Raw genomic sequence first — 22,485 nt, 5'->3', positions numbered from 1 at the left:
GTTTGAGGGTACTGAATAGTGTTGAACAGGGCTCGGTAGGCATGGGCCAGGCCCCATCACGTTGCAATGATCTGCATCTCTCTGGAGTTGCCAGGGTGACAGCATACTTTTTCCAAATATTCAACTAACTTTTCAGGATTCTGCACTTGCTCAGGGGTGAAGTTCCAAAACACTGGGGGTGCCCATTGGCCTAGGTACTCGCCCATCCTATCCTACACACCCTGCCACTCATAACTATCCAGCCTTGGGGCAGATCTCTGGATGATATTCTTAACGGAGAGCATCGGATTAGTCTGATTAGGATCCTGCTTTTTGTGGAAAGAGGAAAAACATTTAATGTGTGTTAATACTTAGCAGTACTTGTTATTAAGTCAGGTATGCAGCCAAGGTAGTATAGGTCAATTTACTCCTTAATGGGTATGGGAAAATAACAGAAGATTGGTGAGGATGATTGTAAACATGCTCAAGTGACTTGCAGCTGGGGTGTCAAAAAACACATATATCATACTAATTGTTGTTTGGTCTTGTGTGTTGGACAAGTAGCACATCTGTGTTTAGATAACATAGACCTGTGATAGACTTAGAGGCACCCTATATGACATGCTTGAGATTCCTGCCCTGCTGTGGGAAAGATCAAAGCACAGTGGTAAATTACGCCTGTGCGAATCCCTGAAATACAGGTGAAAACAGCAGGTTCAGTGATCCTCTAGCATGGACCAAGCTCCGCAGTGCCTGCATTCCCGCTTATGTGCCTCTGCCTAGGTGCTGCTTCGGGGATCCCCCGGTTGGTGAGGTAACGAAAATAAATTTACTCGTTGCATTTCATCCATGGTTTTGTGGTTGTTCCTGCATCCTGTCTGTGCCGGCTCAAATAGGACTATCAGGATTTTCTGAGTGCAGCAAAATTGTCAGGTGACCCCAGGTTTGTGACAGATGCATTTTATACCTGCAGTTTTCTCCTGTTCCTGATACTATTATGGAAGAAGGCTTTATGTGTCTATGAAACTTTGTTTCTGTTTGTTTTAATTCATCCTGTGGTACCCATGACAGCTGTGGCAAGCTTACCCTAATAACTCTTTCACTGCTTGTCAGTCTGGCCTCCCTGCACACTCTCCACCGCCTTTGTTTTGCTCCCTTCCTCTTCCCCTCCCAACCTTCCCCACCTTTAACTGTTCTTCCCTCTGCTCTTTACAGTACTTTCTTTTTGAGTTATTCTCTGATGCTTTCCCTTGGGTCCATGTGGCAGTTCATTCGTTTTATCTGACTTTGTCTGTTTTCTTTCCATGCCATTTGTTGGTCTTTCTTCAAGTAATCCTTTCTGTCTGGCACCGATTCACCAGGATCTGGAGGCCTGGGTTCAACCCCCATTTTTGTCTTAGCCTTCCTGTTCAACTTTGGGCAATTGCTTGGATACATTCTGCAGCCAGCGAAGCACCTACATGGAAATGTGTGTAACAGGAGGCAGTTCAGCCCTCCTAAGCTGTTCCCACCACCTCTCTGAAACTTAGTGTGGCTAAAGGGTATGTCAGAGAGCAGCTGTGGAAATGCTTGGTTTGCCAAGGCTCTTGTGGAGTCGCTGCATAGGGCCAGAGGTGGTGAGTGGGAAGACAAAAGCTCTCCTAGTTTCCCTCTCCACCTGGTTATCACAAGCCTTTTCCTTTAATCAGCAGAGAGGATGTGCCATTCTTGTTTCACTATTTTTCTCCTTTTGTACTCAGCCATGTGTAGCTTTGCAACAGGTGGTGACACGTGCTGTGGTTTTGGAGAGTGGACTTGTCAAAAGGCTGCATCAGCTGTATAACAGGCATCTCTATAAAGTAACTTCATAGCTTGAAAAGTTTTCTTTTGACTTTATTCAAGTCATAATTCATAGCTTTGTAGCTTTCTTTTGGAGTGATTTATAGCTCCAAGTCATTATGTGAGTTTAAAATAGAACTTTTTTCTGACTAATACAAAGTTATTCTTTTGAAAGTATCCATTAAATATATGTCCTGATGGTCTTTAAAAAGTTCTTGTGTGTACTTTCGATGGTTGATTTATGGCCTATGACTATTTAAAGCAAAAGTATTTTTCTGTGCAATTGCAGTGTACTTTGTATTAAAATAATGGATATGAGACGAGAACTCAACAGAGCAAAGAATATTGGGTTTTTGCATATTAAGTATTCATTACAAGTTAATGTGAATGCTGTGCTACAACTGTGGAACAAGAATGTTTAATTCAGTTAAAAGAAAAGAAAACCCACAGGCAAACCCTGGACAAATTTTGTTTAAAACTTAAAGAACCGTTGTTTAATTTTTTAAAAAAAGCTTCATTGAAGTTAATGTTTAAAATACTGAGCCTCTGGGTTTCAGAATACAAATAAGCAAACATGGCTTACACTGACACTCAGACATGCTGTGTGTATGTTTGTGCTTATCCTGTATCCTTATATGCTTTACTTACATGCATGCTGAGGACCCATTGTGCTCCCATTTGGGTGTGAAAGGAGCTTATACTGTTGGGACAGTATGTTAGGATCCAGAGGTGGCAGATGAAGGGTACATGCCCTTTTCTAAGGGTACTGTTTTTCTTCACCTGTTGTTTTCAGTACTTCTTCATATACTGAAGACCTGCATTAATATCCAGTCCAACTTTAAAGGGCGGAATATAGGCTGTTGCTCTGTGTATTAGTGCAAGCTCTTCCCTTTCTCCTAATGTGTGTATGCTTTTAGTGCTCCGGAATGTCTCCCTGTCAATAGGATCTTTCCCTCACTCTGTCCTGGTTTGTCACCTTGTTTCTGGATGAGATGGACTCCTGCAGCAAGTTGCGTGACTAGTGGGACTGAAGTGAATGATAAAACGGCTTTAAAAGCTGGCAATGGGTGTGGTTTATTCTATATTAAGGCCCTTCTGTTTCACCTGGAGATGACTGTATGAGATGCAGCTTCTCTCTTAGGCAGGCAACTAGAACCATATAGTCAATTAGCTGTAGTATTTCAGCTAGATTCAGTTAGTGGAAAGGAGCATTGCAGCTTTCTTCCCAGTTTGCTTGTGCCTTTTGAAGACTACTTCAAATATATGTTTGAGGAACAGAAATTGAGAGGGAAGTGTGCAAGTGGCACTTTTGTTCTCTTCCTACCTTTGCCCACAAATGCCAAGCTGTAAGCTCTGCCCTTGCGGGGTGAAGAGCAAACATAAGAGCTGGCATGAGCACACCAGACTTCTCAGCACATCCGTTGTCCATCTGCATTACTGTCTGTTAGCCAAAGTGCTGCTCGGGCTAATAGCATTCAAACTCTGCATAGCAAGAACTAAAAGAAGATTATTTGCAAAGACTCCAGCTGTAGCGTACTTGGTCTCACCTTTGCCTTGTCCATTCAGAAGGCATGCACAGAAGTTCAGAAAAGGCTGTTTATTTGGGGAGGCTGTTTGTTTCAGTCTGTTTCCCCATGGCAACAAGAAAGATGCAGTAAATCCTAAAGGTTTCTCGACCGTGGTACACTTTCAGATCCCAGCTGCTCCTGGAAACTTGTTGAGGGCAAGATGCATCTTGCCTACCTCCAACTGTATGAGGGTTAGAGAATTAATTCAAGCTGAGCTTCTAGGCTCCAGCCGTCAAGGAGAGAATAAGTGTGTCCAGAGATGCCCATTCTCTCAGTTGACAGTGAAATTAGAAATCTAGCTTAGACCAGATGCTGAAGTATTGGATGTATCATGTATGTAATTCCTGCCTTGAATTATGACATTTTCAGTTTCATTTTAAAGTAAGGAGTCTTATTCTGAAACGGAGATGGATTTTTGATGGAGAGCTAAAAGCCAACTCTAGGAACACAGTGATAATGATTGCTCCCAAGTACTGTATTGATCAGTATAGCTCCACTGTCTACTCTGAAGGGTCCTTGCAGTTCCTCACTTGGCTTTGCAGGTTTATTCAAAAAAATTCCTTCAAACTCAAAGGCTTTGGATTGGGTAAGGGAAGCACTTATCACCATCTTATGATCTTTATTTTATTTTTTCCTGATGGACAGTGAAAAAGACTCTTGGCATTTTGGTTGGCTGCATTTGGCTGTCACTGATGTGGGATTAATTTATTTTAATCTGAAACCAATAAACTGCACAGTGAGTTTACACATGCACATTTTGGAGTGTACTGAAATAGATAAAAAGAAAATATTCATAGTAGAAAATGTATCCCATATTCTTTGCTGTCCTCGTTGCTGCCAATTTAGCAGTTATGTGGAATCTTCTCTCTTTTGAGTTCCAGACTGTTTGAAAGTGATTATTTCCTGGGACTTAACATCTGAAGAATTATGCTCATAGCGTATTTAAAGCTTAACCTAATCTTCCAACCGAGTTTAGTTGGGCTAGCTGTGTATTTACTTTGAATGTTTTTTTTTTAATACACTGAGAATTTCACCAGCATGCCATTAATATTACAACTATTCCATGTCATAATCCTCTCAAATCAAGATGATTAAAGAATTTCTTAGTGTTGAAAGCTCTTTGTGCAAGATTTGAATTCACCACTTCTTAGAGCAAATCCAGTAGACTGTGAACTGGTGCTTTGGTTTTTGTAACCTATAAGGCATGCTATTAAAGTTATGATTGGACTCTCATTGCACTGCTAGAAACCTAAATAATATTGAAGGTATTATATGTAACAGTAATTGCAACTGGAAATGTGAGGTTTAGAGCTTAGACTAGTGCAGCTGGTTCAGCAGAATTTGGGCTTATGAAAGTGACAGCAAAGGCACATTTAATTATCAGCATCTTGTTTTAAGGTTTAAACCCCCCCCCCCAGAACAAACCTACTTATTTTTTGGTTTGCACCACATTCTGTAAATAGTATACTGTAGGAAGTTGAACAGGAAAGTAGCAATTTCAGAAGCCTAGTAGAAATTCTTGTAAGGGAGCACCCTCACTTTAAAGCCCATTCCAGTTTAATTGTGGTCGCACGGCTTGCATAGTAACCCCCCATCCAAACGATAAAACAAGTTCTAGAGATAACAGAATGTGAAGTTTGAGTTCTCGCTGTGATTTGGAAAAGTACTATAATGGAGATGGGTTGAGCCACTCCACAGTTTTTCAGATCTAGTTTTGAGTATTATGAGGTCTTAGAAGTTAGCAATCATTTCAATTTCCTGGTTTTGCTATTGGCTAAAAACAGGAAGCAAAAGGCCAACGCTTAATTAAAGGGAAAGCTGCACAGAACATCAGGTATGGCAGCCGCTCCTGTTATCATGTTCTGAATTGCTTTCAGTAAAATTATGAACTTGCCAAAGAGTATAAACCTGGACTGCTGAATATCCGCTGTGCATTATGAGCTAAAACTGTTGTTGTCCATGTTTTCCTGCTGACAACTTTTAGGATTAAAAAGCTATCTGTAGTTAAAACATAGACACATAGACCATATCACTGCTGTGTTGTCAAAGCAGGCAAAAACTGTGCTGAAGAAAGAGACATCATCTTGTTTCTTATTTGCAGAGATTTTACAGGACCTGTAGGTTTATTCCTCGCATAATAGGAGATAAAATCACAATCTGTAGTAAGAAATGAGAACTTTTGTTGCTGTTAGTGTGTATTGTTACAGTGTTGAATCACAATAGCCAGAATATACTAATGCCAGTGGGGAACTAAGATGATGGTAAACCTTGCGTCCTCTTTCTTCGAGCACATGGTGAGTTTCTTTGGGTTTGCTTTTAGTAAAATGAATACATTGCAAAACATAAAGTGGGCAAAGAGTACTTGGCAGCAGGAAAGCCATGTTGCTTAACTTGCTCCAGGAGGGAGTGTAGGTGTACTTATGCTTAGTTTGCAATGACTGGACCAGGACAGACGTTCCAGGACTTTTGCATTTGCTTTGTGACAGTTTAGCCCTTAGGACCCAGCTGTACCCAAGAGAAGGCTGAGTTTTGGAACAGGCATGGAATTAAAAAAGATGTGGCTGAACGGGAGCTGCTTTATTGATTTCAAAATGCAAATGGTCTTAATGATCTGTCATTTAAATAAATGAATAAATTAGATGCTTAGAAACACAGAGACTAAATGAGGTGAACGACCAAAGTAGGCAGAAGGAAGAAAAAGCCTCATATTATGCCATGCAGTTCTTATTTTTGTAGCTGTTTATGTATAAAGATGACTGAGCTATTGCAGCTGACTAAGGCAGCTTTTCCCTTGCTCTAGCATTACCACATTTCCTATCGGTAAAGGAGACTGCTGCATACAAGGTCAACCTCTAGAAGCACCTTTTGCAGTTTCTGTTGAGGTAGTCAGATGTCAGCAATCTATAATGGTGTGAAATCTTATTAGAAATTCAATATTTTCTGGAGAGGAACTAATTGCTTAGAAGCTTGAGGGTGCAATAGTATCAGGTGAAGAAAAATACATCTTTTTTAATATTCCCAACAGTTTCATATGTATATTGCTACCATTTTCTCTTTAATTCCATTACTTGTTGATGACAGAAGTCACAGGCACTTACACACATGCAAACCTATCACCAAGGCAATGGCTTTTTTTTGGAAATAGGCCTTGTACAACACTGATACTTTGAAATTAAAAACAAAACAAAAACAACCAGAAAGGAAAATTATGTTATAGACAGGCATAAACGCACATGTCCTCCCTATTCCTCATAGCAATCTATTCAATTTAATGAGCCACAGATTTTTTACATTTTGTTTTTAATTTGACTTAACATTTTTATGAGGCTGTCTCTGTGGTAAGTCACATTCATTTTTTTTATAGTCACATTAACTCCCTTGCTTACATACAGAGCTTGCAGTTAGTAAATGCCTCTGATTTCCATAAAATATTCAGGGCAGGCTATTATTACAATGATTTTTTTTTAATCCCTACTGCTAAACTTCAATCAGTTTAAAATTTGAAATGCATTAATGACTGTATAATGTTGTAATTAGTGTTGCAATAAATGTTTTACAGTTAATGCTGGTTAGGAAAGGAGCTTATACAAGAGCCATTAATTGCTATGCTTAATTATTTAAAATATATAGATTTCTTATGAGTTAGTTCAATGTATAACTCAATTACTATTTAATAAAGTCATATAACTTTCTTGTTTATCAAAGTGTACAAAAGGATTCCAGCTGAAATACTGAATGGCATCAGATAGAAAATGATCTTTGTACTTTAGCCAAGGTTTGCTCAGTTATACATGCACCAATTCCTTGCTTCTTTCTGTACATTCTGAACTGAGTGACTGCACAATACACTGAACATCTGCGTATTGAGACAATTGGTACATGTATCAGGTGAAATGCTGTCAGTTAAAATGTTTTGGGTATTTATAAATTTGCTGTTGCTGATAATTAAGCTATCAGGAGATTAGTCAGAAGTATAAAATACCTAGAAAATTCCCGTGAATGGTCAGTGGACTCCCTTTCACACAAATGAATTTTCAGGGGCTGCAAAGCCAACATCGGTGGCATGGGTAAGGGGACAGAACAGAGTAGGTAACTCTGAAGATGAAGATCCATTATGCAAGAAGCATAATTTACAGCAGTCTTAACATTGTCTTAAATTGTATTGGTTTTATTTGTCCATTTGCAACAAAATCACAGAGGTGAAAAAGTACTGTAGGAATACAGTACCACCTTTTCTTATCTTTGGTGAAACCAGCTGAGGACTGAGCCGCTTACTTAATGAAATAGACCTTGGCCAAGTACAAAATCAGAAACCCCACACCCTATTTATCAGTCGTCATCCTTTCTAAGGTTCTGATCCAAGCCTGACCACTCTGCCTTTCTCCTACCCATGGCCTCTGGACCTGATTTCCAAAGAGCTAAGCCTTCTGAGAACATCATCCCTCATGTAATTTCACCACCTTTTTCTGCTGAAAATGTTCCCTTGTTCTCACTGTTTGTGTGGCTCCATTGCTGCTACCTGTAGAGGTTAGCCATAAAGTAGGTGCCAGTGTTTCAACAGGTGTATCATTTGACTTTGCTTAGGGCAGGTTGAGTTGGTTCACCACTTTTTTGAGACGCTAGCTAGCTTTCTGCAGTAGAGCTGTTATCAGACTCCAAGTGTTCCCTTTCCTGGTAACTCTCATAAGGCTTTGGGGAATTCAGAGCTTGAAGCAGTCTGGATCCTCTTGAGATTTCATCAGTCTTTCTCTCTGTGGGATTATGGAGCTGGAGAAGAGGTGAGATAGAGCATAACTCTGGGAGAAGCTCCATAGGAAAGCACTTGTAGTTGCAGTTTTCATTCATCCCTTCAGCCTGAAGCCAAAAAATGCTGTGAGAATTCTTTCCCCAGACTGTAGTGCCACTATCCAGAGTCTTACTAAATATTGTTTATTGTAGGAATCAATAAGAATAAGAAATCAAGAAAAATACTTGCCTGATAACAATAAGCATTTTTTCATTGTTGCTTTTTGCTGCACCTTTGTCACAAATGAGTATGTGTGGGAGCATCTGAACATAGAAATTCAATTGCAGATAGGTACTAGTAAAATGACATTCCTCTTCTCAAGCTTCCCTGAAGGAAGATTCCTTTACGAAGCTTAAATTGGCATGGGTACCTGCTGGCTTGTTCTTTCTTCCCCTCTCATTCTTTCAAGCTTCTACTCTTCTGCTGCACATAACCCATTTTTTTGCCTTCCTGCCAGTGTGCTGGACCCCATTTATTCCCTTAATTTCCACCTGTGTTTCCTCATCTTCCTATTTGCTCATTCTGCACATTCCTTCTAACATTACCGTGCCCTCATCATCTCCCTCTGTGTCCATATCCTCCAGCCTCTGCATATGCTCTCTCTCCAGTTGGCTGCTCCTGTTGAATGCCTTTTCCCTCTTGTGGTCTGTTCTTTGCCCTTCTGTGGGTTCTTCTTTCTCCCTCATGCCAGAATTACTGAACATGGCCCTGCTTTAAAATAATCAGAAATAATGGGAGATGTTTGTTTAGGTTACCTCACTTCTCTCTGTATAGGGTTTAAAAAATAGTGGTGATTTTTAGCTCAAGACAGTCTGTTTTCACACAGTGACTGGCAAAACCTGAAAAATTACAGTCTCTTCTGGTTGTCTGGACACCATGGAAAAATATCCTTACAGAAGATCAGGAGACTCTCAGTAATACTTTACTTGACCTGTTGACAGAAGCAGCACTTACTGTGACATGGAGAACTGAGAACCTAGCTGAAATAAATCCTCTGATTTATACTTGTCAGCAAAGCTGTAGGGAGACGTTTTGGAGCTCAGAGTGCCCTTGAATGCTTTGCTGCCATCATCTTCTACTCAACTTGGAGCAAACGGGTAGAATATGCCACAGCTTGACTGCAAGGCTTGGACCTACCTTCCTTTCTTACCCCCTTTTAGAGCTCTTCTGCCCCAACGTTGCCATGACCCTGACTGTGGCCAATTCTCAATTAGTTTGAGGCACAGAAAGTCAGAACTAGCTCTTGTATGAGGAGCACGTTTAATCTACAATATTTTATGAACCATTTGGGGTGGGCATAAATGTTCCATCTAATGGAACTGCTGGGAATTCTCTTTTCAGTAAGATACGCTACTTATTTCTAACTTTAGTAGAGATTGCGATATAAGCCCATAACAATATAGAATGAAGACTTACAAAAATGTTTTTTCATTTAATTTATAGCATTTTCTAAAATGCCTTCTTGTTTTTTCCTCCCTTAGAGACGTGTAGAAACTGACTAATGATTCAGAGAGAGAGATGTGAAATATTGCATCAATAAGATTTTTTTTGGTGCCTTTTTTTCCTAAATCAAAAAGCATTTCTGACATATTACCTATAAAATATGAGGCAAAATTACCCAACCTAACACATTTGTTTGGGAGGTGCTGAGTAACTCACAGCACTGATAATAGTGATTAATGTGGTCTGCAAACTCCTGCTGACAAGATCTTGACACAGAATCACATAAACAAGGAATATGTTGGCCTTTCACTCAGCTGCCCTCCTCCAGCTATTTCTAAATTCACATGCAAAAAGTGTAAATACTTGTGGCTGAAGTAGAGTAGCAACACTAATAATGTTTACATTTTGAGCTATTTTCTTAATGCCTCATTTAATCAAGTTAATTTTTTGTAAATTATTTTACAATTTTTGTATTTCTTTTCACTTTTGGTACTAAAAGACAAGAAGCATACGTGTCCTAATGTAAGACTAATTTCATTCCTTGCCATTTTCTTTGTAATTTTTTATTTGTTCAAGTGTTACAACTTTCCCATTTTTCAGTTAGTGTCATTTTTTTTTTCACCTGTTTTGGCACATTTCGGACCTAAGTGTTTTTCTTCCTTCCCTGACTATTAATGGTACATGTGTTTTGGCCATTTGTCTTCCATACTCTCGGGTTTGTGCAGAGGTAAATAATTCATTTCCCTTTTGTTGTCAATTTTCTTATTTCCTTAAATAATTTTTTCTTTTCCTTTTCTAACAAAAAATCTTTTCTGCCATCCTTTCAGAAACCAACTAACGATCTTTTGTGTTGTATGCATTTGCAATATGCTGTTCTTTAACTACTTGTTTTCTTCAAAGACTATAGCTGTTCTGAAAATGGGATAATTTCCCATTTTGTCTGAAAACACTGTCCTTGAAGTTTTTTTTGTGACTTCTGTGGTTGCTTTTCTTTCCCATTGCAGCCTGCCATGTAGTTTTGGCATCTTCCACTCTGTGGAAGAGCAGGAATGCTATTTCACTTTAGAGTGCTTTCCATGCAAGACAATGAACAGTGTTATCCTTGAGAGATGCTGGAAGGTTGTGCAGAACTCTTTTCAACTAATCTCTTTTCATTTATGACCAGCTTTCTGAGCAAACGTCTGTTAGAAAGTGCTTGGAGGAAATCCCATGGGGATTTCAGTTTTTGCTTATTGAAATCCCCCTGTTACTAGCTTTTTGGGTACATTCTTTTGAATGGGAAAGTTGGTTGCATGACCCAGGTAGAAATTTATTGTCTTCTTCCCTCTCCCTCACTCCCTCCTGGTTTCATGATTAAGGTTTTTGAAAATACTGCATGTCTGTCTCCTTGTGTGGAGTTTAGTTGCTGGGTTATTCAGCATAGCCCTGAGGCTGATCTACTCTTCTAAGGAGAGGTGCTTTAAAATTGAGAATCCTCAACTCTTCAGATGAATTTTGTGGATTTGACCTCCAGGGCCAACACATGTTCATCTCCCTTGTACCTCCTCTTTTGCCCTGCCAGAGAAAAAGCTGATGAGAATTACCTCTGCACCAAAGTCCTTTTATCTCTAGAGGCCAGACAGTCCCCATTTTGGTTGAAAGACTTGGGGATCTTGAAGGCAAAGGTATTATTACAGAGTCTAAATGGAATGGTGGTGATATTAAATGCAGTTCTCCCAGACACTGATTTGACTTTTTATAGTTCAGTGAGCCAAGGAATCTAGGACAAGGTTATTTTCTTAAGGTACTTAAGGGAAGGCCTTGAGTTATGAGAGTCATCATGGTGGCTTTCAAGGAACACGTTACATTTACCTCTCAGAATATGGTGGTGATCTATATCTCAATTGAATGTCTATGATGAGAGGCAACAATAATATCAGGTAAGAGAAACAGAACCTTCTGTCCCTTAGAGAGCTCAGAAAAATGGGAAATGTGAAGTGCATTGATTATTTGAAAAAGTACATGCATTCAGATGCATTTGTTGCTACTCTCAACCACTCCATGTTCTTACTGCTGAATTTGTCAAAAAAGCCTGTCTCGGCAAAGGGGGTCTGTAATGAGATGTATATGTAGATTGTCTAAGATTTACCATACTGCCAGCAAATATTGGGTGTCCTTAGTTGGTTTCAGTGGAACATACTACAACAGATGCATTATATTTAATAATCCACAAAAAAAAGGAAATTAAGAAAAGTATTATTTCCATGCTAAGTATGAAGATGGGACCTTTTTCAAGATGTGTGATATGTTTATGATAAGAATCCAACCAATGATGCTGAGAACCCTGTGGTATTTCCAACACCGGTACTTTCAGAGGACAAGTAATATAGATTTTTTGGTTGGGTGGGGAGGTTCCAGCGGGACTGATGCTCAGGTGTGCAAGCTGCTATGTCCATCAGAAAATCTCTCTCCTAAGATGCAGCCAGCTGCACCACTCTGGAATATCATTGTTGTGTTTCATAGACTTCCCCATTTCTGCCTCTTTATTTCAAACAGTGAGAACAGCTTTCATTTCTGGTGCTCTGGTCAGTGGCCTGTCAGTAGACATCTAAGGCCATCTGGATGAGCTGGCACCTCCCCCCAGTTAGCCATTTGCAGTGGTATGGTATGCCTCAGAATTTTGTTCCCAGAGTAAACTCTTTCCTTGGCTCTCATAGTGATGAGAAACTAACTGGAAAACTAACCTCCAGAGTAGTCAATGCTGACTTCTTATGCAGGTGGACTCCAGAGTTCTCCAAGTCTTGGTTTTTCATCCATTCTTTTTCCTCTTTCTCAATGGTTCTATGAATGGTTCAGTGCTTCACTAGGGCTGTTTATTTAACAGTGTCCAGCAATGTAGATCAATTTGCGTGGTCAGTTGATATCAAGTTCGCATCCTTTTATGAAGAATTAAGAGGCAATCCAAAACAGAACAAGTATTTTTTCCTCTTTCTTATTGTAGTTACTTATTATGTTGGATATGAACACGTCAACATAGGACCATCTGTCTTTCCTAGATAGATGGAGAGAGAGGGAGATGATTTGGAGTAACCTGTGCTTTTAATTTCTGGGCTGTTTTCAGTTTGGGGGGAAGGGAGAGAGGAATGTGTGTCACTTGGAAATTGTTTGTTTTCTGTATGTACCTGTCTTCACTTTCCTAGTTAGCTGATACTGAAAGACCCACATTAGAAACCTTGAAGACCCCTAGTTATTACTTACACTTGGGGGAAAAAAAATTACTCAAACTAAATGGTGTAAAATCTTTGCAAAATTGAATATCATTGTAACCATTAACCTTGTTAGCTAGGAGTATGTGCTTTTTTAATGTGGGTGTGAAGTTTCAGATATAATTCTACTTGCACGTGCCCAAGGGTGGGGAGTAGCATTAATCCCACTGGTTCTGTTCATCTTTTACTCCTTTCCTGGTTCACCATGTTTGTTCTTGATTCAGAGCCTGAGATTTTTGCTAGTTGTGTTATAATGCTAATTACTAGAGGGTATTATCATTGACTGTAGAAATAGAAGTAATATGATGTTGTAATGTATTAAGTTCAGATTTACTCCTGACCTTTGCCAGAAGTGAAGGAACTTCAGATCCAGGGCTTTGTTCAGTCTCTGTTTCCTTTCCTTTCCCCAAATGGTGTGGCATGGAAGTATTTGTTATTAAAAAGGAAAGGAAAACAAATTGACAATAATGGAAGACTGAAAACTTCATTGAAAGAACTGTATAGGGAATGGTGGGTCAGCTCAGAAACGTGCTCTCAGAAACAAAATTGAATGCAGTTCAGTAGTTGTGCCACACAGTGTCACAATTGGACTTCACTTCCTTCCACTCTGTATCTTTCCCATTGTAGGTGAAGATGTTTATAAAGCCAGCGAAGAGTGGTCTGAAATGTGGGGGGCAGCTGAAGTGCAGGAAGATGAAGATACTCGTGTAGAAGTTCCACTGGACCAGGTATTGATTGAGCTTTAAATAAATGGCATATTTTTAGGATCACAGGTTGTGTGTTATTTTTCTTTCCCCAGTTTCTTTCAAGTGTACAGCATAATTCTGTGGGGATGATTGTAACAGCTCAACGATACGGCTTCTTTTATGGTAGCTTTAGCAAATCTTCCTTTCTCTGTTAATGTGTCAAATATCAGCTACCTCTTCATCATACATCAGCTTGAGAACTGCTCTGAGAGCCCTTACAGGGCCTTAGAGAATCAGGACTCCCTACCTACCAAATAGATCCACCTGGATCACAGTCCCTTTATACTGGTGGAGCAGTGTAAAGGGATAAAGGGACTATGGCACAGAATAAAGGTTAGAATTCCTGCAGTCCTGAACCACAAACAGGTGTGGATTTATCTGATTTTTATTAAAGCTGCCAGCACTTTCTTCTGTTGGAACAACAGGGTACTTAGTTGGCCAACTTTTTCATCGTAAGACTTATGTGCAATAAATAGATCTTGATAACTAAACATAAGATTATATCCTCTTTGTTTTACTTTGATTTGTTTTTAAAAGAAACTCCTGTGAACTGAAATAATACAGGAAATAGGTAAGTTGAAGATTATTCCAATGAAGTGGAGAGTAGAACTACTTAAATTATTTGCTGAAAACTTACCTCTTTTTTTTTTTTTTCTGCTAGTGAATTGCTCACAAGACAGTCCTCTTTTTCATCTTACGTGTTTGTAGGAATTTGCCAACTTGTTCAACTTTGTGTCCAGTCCACAAGATGTTGCATTTGCTTTTGGTGTCTGTTGATTATGGCTTGGGGCTAGCCACCTAGGCCACAAGATAATATTTCTGATCCATGCTGCAGTGTAAGGAATCACAGTTTACCCAATAGATTTCTCAGGCTAAAAGTCATCCCAACAACGTAAGGGATTCTTGAGCATTTTTCTGACTTCCTGGTGGTAGGCTCAGTGCTGAAGAATGATTGTTAATGTGAGATTGTAAACAAATGGGAGGGAGTTAAAAACAGTTGTTTGTAAATACACTTTAACTACCCAGGGCACAAACAATCCGGGAGATTTCTGGGGTGTGTTGGAGACAACTTTTTGATATAGGTAGTGGGATACATGATTAGGAGAGGCATTCTGCTGGATTTGCTACTCATGAGTAAACAGAAACTGGTTGGGGGTGTGATACTGAGTGGCAGCCTTAGTTGCAGTGGCCATGAGACAATAGGGTTTAGGACCCTGAAGGAAGTGGGGATGGCAAATAACAAAATAAAAATCCTGAAATTCAGGAGAGTGGACTTTGGCTTGTTTGGGAAACTGGAAGGCAGGATCCTGTGCGAGGTTGCCCTGAAGTGCAGAGGAACACAGGAGATCTGGTTGACCTCCAAGGGCATCTTCCTCAAAGCACAAGAACTATCCCCATATGCAAGAAAACAAGCAGGCATAGCAGGAGGCCAGTTTGAACAGAGGGCTCCTGACCTCATACTAAAAGAGGTATAGTGTGGTAGGTAGAAGAGGGGATGGACTGCTAATGAGCAGTATAGAGACATTGCCTGGGCATGCAGGGATGAAATTTGGAAAGCCAAAGCTTGTCGAGAAATGGAAACTGATGCTTGTTATTGGGAATAGCCAACATGGATTTCCTATGGGCAAATCATACTTAAACAACCTCTTTGCCTCAGCGGTGAAATAACTGGCTCTGTGGATGAAGGGAGAGCAGTTATTGTCATTTATCTTTCTTCCAACGTGGACTTCCATATTTGTAGGAGAAATTGGAAGAAGTGTGGTAGATATGGGGAGAAAGATATCCTTAAGGAAGATAGAGACTGGATTTGTGGGCTACAAGGTGGATGAAAAACTGGCTGGTTCAATGGGACTTAAAAGTTGGTTGAAATTTAACTGGCACCTATTTATGAATGGTGGGTTTGATACTGGGTCTGATACTTTTTAACATGTTCATCGGTAACGTGGATGATGGCACAGGATGCAGCCTTATCCAGGCTCAGTAGTAAAGCCAAACTGTCATTATCGGGTGATATGCAGGGCTGCCTTTCAGAGCGATCTCAACAGCTTGAAGGAATAAGCTGACCTGAGCCTCATGAAGTTCAACAAAGTATGAAGTGGGGTACCTGGGACCGGGTAACTATGCATTGGTACAGTCAGCATGGGTAGGCTAAGGAGCAACTCTGCAGGAGGGGCCATGCAGCTCTTGTGGCTAGCAAGTTGACAATGAGTCAGCAGCGCTCCCTTTTGCTGATGAAGGTTGACTGTGCAGGCTGAGCAGCATTTGTAAGAGCACAGCCAGCACATCAAGGGGACGGATTATCTCCCTTGACTTGGCACCTCTGAGATTGCATCTAGAATATTTTGTCCAGTTTTGAGTCCTTCCCAGTACAAGAGAGGTATTTGCAAACAGAAGAGAAAAACACTAAAATGTTTAGGGGGCTGGAGCCTATGACACAAGAAGCAGCTTAGGGAACTGGGTTTGTTTCACTTTAAAGGCTAAGCAAGAGAAGGCAGATTAAATTGCTCTCTTCAGCTTCAGATGGAGTTACAGAGAAGACAGAGCCAGCCTTTTCTCTGTGTTGCACAGCAAAAGGATGAGGCAATTGTCAGAATTTGTAGCAAGGAAAATACTAATTGGACATAAGAAAAATGTTTTCAACAGTGAGAACTGTAAGCACTTTCCTGTCCAGAGAGGGTGGGGAATCTTTGTTTTCAGTAATTTTTAAAACTAAACTGGACAGGGCCTCAAACAACCTATTTTTACTTTGAAGTTGGTCCAGCAGTGCACTGGCCTAGATGATCTCTAGAGCAGTTGTCTCCAAAGTGGAGTGTGCACAGCCCAGGGGGTATGAAAGACCATGCATTGGGGTGCAGGAAGAAAATGTTAGAACTTCAGTAGTACATGTATATAATTTATAAATAAGTAAATATACATATATTGGGAGTACGTGCTCAAAAATTTTTTATTGATAGGGGTGTGCAATCAAAACAGTTTGGAGACCACTGCTCTAGAGGTCTCTTCCAACCTAATTTTTCTGTGACTCTGTATTTGTTCATCTTTTGATTATTTCAGTCCTATAGTCAACTTTTTTTTTTTTTAGTAAGCTTTGGGGTTTTGTGCTTACTATTTAGCTGGCTGATTTTTTCAATTTATTTGAATTGGGTAAAAGAATACTATACATTTTTCTTGTCTTCTGCCTTTAAAAAATGCCTGAGGGGAAAATAGACAGAAGTTTTATGAGCTTATACTTCGTTTTAATTTCTGCCTGCAATACCAATTTGTACACTAACAAAAGCCACATATGAAGTTGCTGCTGTAGCCATTTTGAAGAAGGGCACCATACCCACCTGAAAAAAAAATCTGGATCTCTCCATTTTATTTTAGCCTGCTGTTTCTAAGAAGGATCATTCTCAGTGATTTATTCACTTTAATGGGAAGGAGTGTTGCTCAGCTATTCTATAGACATTGTTCTTGAAGACGCATGAACCCGGTGATTGAAAGGGGCAAGAGCATGACTGTCCTGGTCCCTGATATACGGAACACTACAGCTGTGTCTTTTCACAGCAAATACCTGACCCGGCCTCAGAGACTTATGTGCTAAACACCATTGGGCTCATCAGCCCTGTTAATTGCAGCTCTCCTTGTGAAGTGTTGTGATGATTAGGATGTGTTGGGTTGTACTGATAGTACTGACATTGGGGAAGAAAGTGGTGCCTGTTGTCTTAATCTTTGTTTCTTATGGCATCCTGAAGTATATCCTGCCCTGGTCTTGACAGCGTAATAATCAAATTGAGAAATGATTAGCCTGTTTATTGGCCTCTGAAGGTGCATAAAGAATTCCTCTGGGTAGCGTAAGGCATTTGACAGTGTAAATTGGGTTTTCAGGTCTTACTTTTTAGGTTGACTGCAATTCATATGAAATCCAAGAGCCCTGGAGATGGCAGCCTCACTTCTCCATGGAGATGCTTACAGGCAACAGCTCTGCCAGTGGATCTCACCAGTTTGCCTCAGCCAGAAGATGGTGACTGTCACTAGGGAGGGGAGAATAGCTAACTCTCCACTGCCACTTCTGTACTTGACAGTGGTAACTGTGGTTGTTGATACAGTTGCCAGTGAGCATCGGTTGTGCTGGCAAGCTTGCAACTCCAGGAGCTTGCTTGATACCTCTAAGCTCATGTACGAAGGCCCACGCATCGTCCTCAGATGGAAATATTTTTCAGTTGCTACCAACTGATTTTGCTACCTGCACAAGGCACTGGCAGCAGGTGTGTTTGAGGAGGGGGGAAATCAGTAATGCACACTATTAATGATCTGATTTTCATATTTTCAGAAAAGACAAACAAAGCACCAGAATTTATTGCAACTCAAGCCATGGTTTATTTCTCATTTTAAAACTTCATGTATAGTTTCCTAGGTAATCTGGCAAGAAGCCAGGTCCTTCTGAGTAGCACTGAGTACTTTTTATTCCCCAATAACAGGTTACTCAGACCTTGGAAGCATTTAGCATTTTACATGTTCAGGTTCTTATTAATGACCATTTTAAATTGTTTTAAATTCTGTGATGTACAACTTTATAGCTTTTTCTTATCTGAACTGCAGTTTCTGTTATTGCTAGAAATATAGAAGAGGACAGCCAGCCAGGGCTTGACTATCTTGCACAATGCATAAATATTTACATGCCAGCTTTCACTAGAATGCTGACACTTCTGATATGCTATCACTTCCATCAGCCACATAAATGAGGTGGTGAAGATGGAGCTTAGTCTTTTTTCCTTTTGTGCACCTTCTCTGTCTTGCCATTTGAAGTACACAGTTGAACAAATGCCAGATTAGCCATTAACTAAACTTAGTGTAATACTGGCTAGACACCCGCTTATGTCCTATTCTGTAAAATGCTGTCTGCCAGCTGAGAACATATTAAAAGAATAGGATTTGCTTTACTCCAGACTAGCTGACAGTTGTAATTGAACATCAACGAGGAAAAATCAGTGTTTTGCCTAAAACCAGACCAGACCCTTCTGTTCTGTATTCTGAACCGAGACTTCAGCTTCCAAATACAAAATGGATAGTTTCTTCTTTTGACATGCAGACTTACTCCAGGCTGGTTGTTTACATCACTGTGTCAACATCCATGGGAACTGATGACAGATTATGAAATCAATTGTGCAAATAGCAAGGAAACAAGGTGATTTTATTGCAGTTCTTGGTAGGGAGGCAGCAAAACAATACAAGTTTCTTATTTGAAATGGTAATTAAGTGTGTTACTTTGAGTTTGCTGATAATAATATAAATATATTCAAAGTAACTTTCTGAGATAGAAAATTTTCTAACTTGTAAAGCTTTCAGAACAAACTGCTACTTTTTTTTTAATTTTATATAAGTTGTGAAATACAAAAGCAGCAGTTGGTAGTATTAGTATTGAAATAACACTGCAAGTTTGCATTGGTTTATCCATTTCCATAAGCATGGTTGTTCTCCCACACTGAGCCCTTGGGAGGTGGGGTAAGCGTGAGAGTTATGAGATACAAAGTTGTCCAGTGCATGATCCCTACAAGGAATTCAGGCATGTTGTTCTGCCAGCCTACTTTGCCGTGGGGTATATGATACTGCCTGTTAAGATGTAAGTGATGTAGGGTTTTTTTCTGTTGTTTTTTGGGCTTGTTTTTTTTCCCCCTCCAGATTCATCATCCCCATCTCCCTCTCTCTTTCTGTGTTTATTTGTAAAAATCACTGGGTGATAAATTTGTCTAACAGGCACTGATTTGGGTCTTTTTGTAGATGTTCACACTCTTGGTTCTTTCACTAGCCATTAATGCAGTCCTGATGCCACTCATTATTCCCCATTTCCTGGGCTGTGATGTGATGTGAGATTGTGTAGCTCCCCTAGGTGCTCTCTCTGTAGCTGGAGTGTATCATCAGTAGCAGCAAATTTGCACCTTTCATTTGCAGTTTTCATTATGGAGTATACATTTTGCTTTAGAGACACAAAATTCACCTCAGTGAACAGGACAAAATGTTTATCATCTTCCCTATTGCTGAAGGCAAAATGTTAAAATTTACATTGATTCAACATTAAAACAGGCTGACTGCTCCAAGAGACATTCCTTGATTAAAAAGGCTAGAACTTTTCATGAGGAAACATTTCGCACGACATCAGTAAGGATTTCAAAATGGCATTTGGAAAGAGTACATGCAAAAATTTTTATGCTCAAATTTTGCTGCAAATGATGCAGCTGTAATTTAAGCCTTCTGGATTTTGAGTGCTGACAAGCAGATAAGATTTTTCCCTGCATGTTCTTTCAGCTCCACTGATTTACACTTAATTTTTCTATTGTTTGTCTTTGTGAGATAGGGAAACTTATTCTGATTGGTTCCTTGCAGCTCAGCAAGAGAACAGAGATATTCCCTTGGTTTCTGCATTGGATGATTGTGATTTCTGAAGCTATAGCAGCAAGGTCTGATCTTTTCTTTAAAGGCCTGTGTGGCCTTCACTTCTTCTGAGTAAAGCCTGCAAATGCAGTTCTGTCATAAAACTAGTGTTGATACCACTTTGAAAATAGTTACCTCTCTCTGTGTGCACCTGTCTTGAAAAAATCTAGCAATCCTAGAGCAGACCATTTCTCAAATTGCTTAACTTTTAGGGCATTTTTCATTCACTGTTGAAGAGTCTGTTTCTGGAAAAAAATAATTTCTGTATTTTTGCAACCTCAGTAGGGCTTCTTTTTAAATGCTTATCAATCTTCTCATTGTCTACAGGGATGCTGAACAGATCATACTGTATTGTAGGGTGTGAAGGTTAGGTAAATTTTAATGTACACATGGAAAATGTTATGGAAAAACTAGACATGATTGTCAGTGAGATAGATGGAGAAAAATATTGTTGACTTAGGTACATCTTAAAAAAGTAAGGATCCGATCAGATGTTTTCTTCTCTGCCATGGCCGTCTTGTGATTAAGGAATTATGCACGCTTCCAGTTACCACACAATGAAACTGAGGGATGGAGTTTGAAAAGCTGTGTTTTCTACACTTCAAGTTACATAGTTTTCATTCATTCCAGTTAGACTTCTGGGTGCTCTGAGCTTATGAAAAATTAGACTCTCTGGACTCAGGTGCTGCATTTGTTGTAAAAAAAAAAAAAAAACAAACCAACAACAAAAAAATGCATCCAATTTATAAAAAGGTTGGTGTTTAAATGTTGTGGGGATAAAGACTTTTTTGCCTTCAGGAACACCAGTGCATTTACTATGTGGGATGTGTAAGACTGATGAACCCTTAACTATTCATTTGCTTGTTTTTAAGAGCCTGGGTTTTGTAAATGATGTGGAAGAGAAGAGGGCTGCTGTCACTTAGCAACCCTATCTGGTTCGGGAACAAAATGTTTTGCTGTTGGAATCTGTGCAGTGCGGCTACAAAGCATTCCTGACTGGGTAGGAGCAAGGGCAGCTCTGTTCTGGAGAGGTTTGGTGCAATCAAAGTTAAGTGTTCCTGATGCTGCATTTGTGAGGTGTATTCATGCCGGTATTTGTGACCATTAAGATTTTTCTTGTCTACCTCATTGTTTGTCTGTTGTGGCCATTAGCCAAGTAAACATTTCCAAATGGCTTCAATAAAGCAAAATTATGTTTTACATTAATGGTACAAAATAATTTCCGCCTTAAATGATTTGTGATACTGGACTTTTCAATATTCTAGTATCAGTCATGTACAAACCTTCTGAGAGGTTACATTAGCATCCCTAGAGGAAAAGAAGCCAAATGCTTCAATGTCTGGAGATTTCCTGACTTACTGCTTTTGAATGATGATGGCATTTGGTAATGTAGTTCTTAATGAATGATAGCATGATAAGTGTAATTAGAATACATCTTTCTTTTTTAAACACTCTGTTTTTGCTGAGATTAAAAATACCATCAAGCAATCGTACTACTTGAATGCAAAATGAAATTCACTCTGTTCCTCATCAACCTGCTAGTAAGTCAGGAGGTTTCCAGAAGGCAAGCTAGGTCCATGTTTCCAGCATGAAGTTGAGGATGACTGCAGTTGTTATACGTGCCTTTGGTTGAATATGCCTTTCAATATACATATACAAGTCTTTTGTCAGTGAGTCACTTTATTGCTAGTCCATGACAAGCAAAGAATTGTGCTCACAGTCAGGAAGGAATGGTTTGAAGGCTAGTTATTCTAACTACTGTACTTGTACTTTCAACTGGGAAACTGCAAAAGCATCATCTTCACTTAAAAGTTGCAGCCAGCAATACAAGAAAGAAGGTTACTTCCTATTTTCTTGCAACCATACAAAAGGCAAAATTACAAACTTTACTATGAGTAGTTCTGACTGTAGGAGGAATGAGGGTAATCCGTCAGTCACCAGAAAAGTCCCCTGTCCTAGAAGTCGCTTACCTCTCCGTGACAATTACCTCAAGGAATATGAATGTAATCACCTCATGCTTCTCCGGTCCTAGGTTTATTGCTGTCAGGTTCAAGTTGTGCTGCTGTTTTTTTGTGATGTGGACACAGGACTAAAATAACACAGGAACACTTATTCTGTAGTTCATTACAGTATACATGTTTAGTTACCCTGGGCTACAACTGGCTGGGTGCTTCCAACATGAATTTTTGAAGTGCCCCTTGTTCTCTGTTATGATCCTGGAATCTCTCATGTTGACATGTTGATATTAATATTTGACGCCTATGTTCATTTAGTTGTTGTGCTGGTTTCGGCTGGGATAGAGTTCATTTTCTTCATAGTAACTAGTATGAGGCTGTTTTGGATTCGTCCTGAAAACAGTGTTGATAATACAGGGATGTTTTAGTTATTGCTGAGCAGTGCTGACACAGAGTCAAGGCCTTTTCTGCTTCTCACCCCACCCCACCAGCGAGTAGGCTGGGGGTGCACAGGAAGTTGGGAGGGGACACAGC

The 22,485-nt window shown here is 39.7% G+C and overlaps 1 protein-coding gene across 1 annotated transcript in view; it reads left to right on the top strand.

Annotated features, from left to right (window-relative positions):
- DCDC2 (doublecortin domain containing 2) overlaps positions 1 to 22,485 on the top strand; it is an 81,372-nt gene that overhangs the window by 51,128 nt on the left and 7,759 nt on the right. The window contains exon 10 of the mRNA XM_019473615.1: positions 13,467 to 13,567. Coding sequence (XP_019329160.1) covers positions 13,467 to 13,567 — 101 coding nt within the window. The remainder of the gene's footprint in view (positions 1 to 13,466; positions 13,568 to 22,485) is intronic.

This window comes from Aptenodytes forsteri, unplaced genomic scaffold (genome assembly GCF_000699145.1).
Source record: "Aptenodytes forsteri isolate BGI_AS27 unplaced genomic scaffold, ASM69914v1 Scaffold248, whole genome shotgun sequence".
NCBI lineage: Eukaryota > Metazoa > Chordata > Aves > Sphenisciformes > Spheniscidae > Aptenodytes > Aptenodytes forsteri.
Note: the sequence above shows the minus strand (reverse complement) of the source record. Positions and strands in the feature narration are given on the sequence as shown.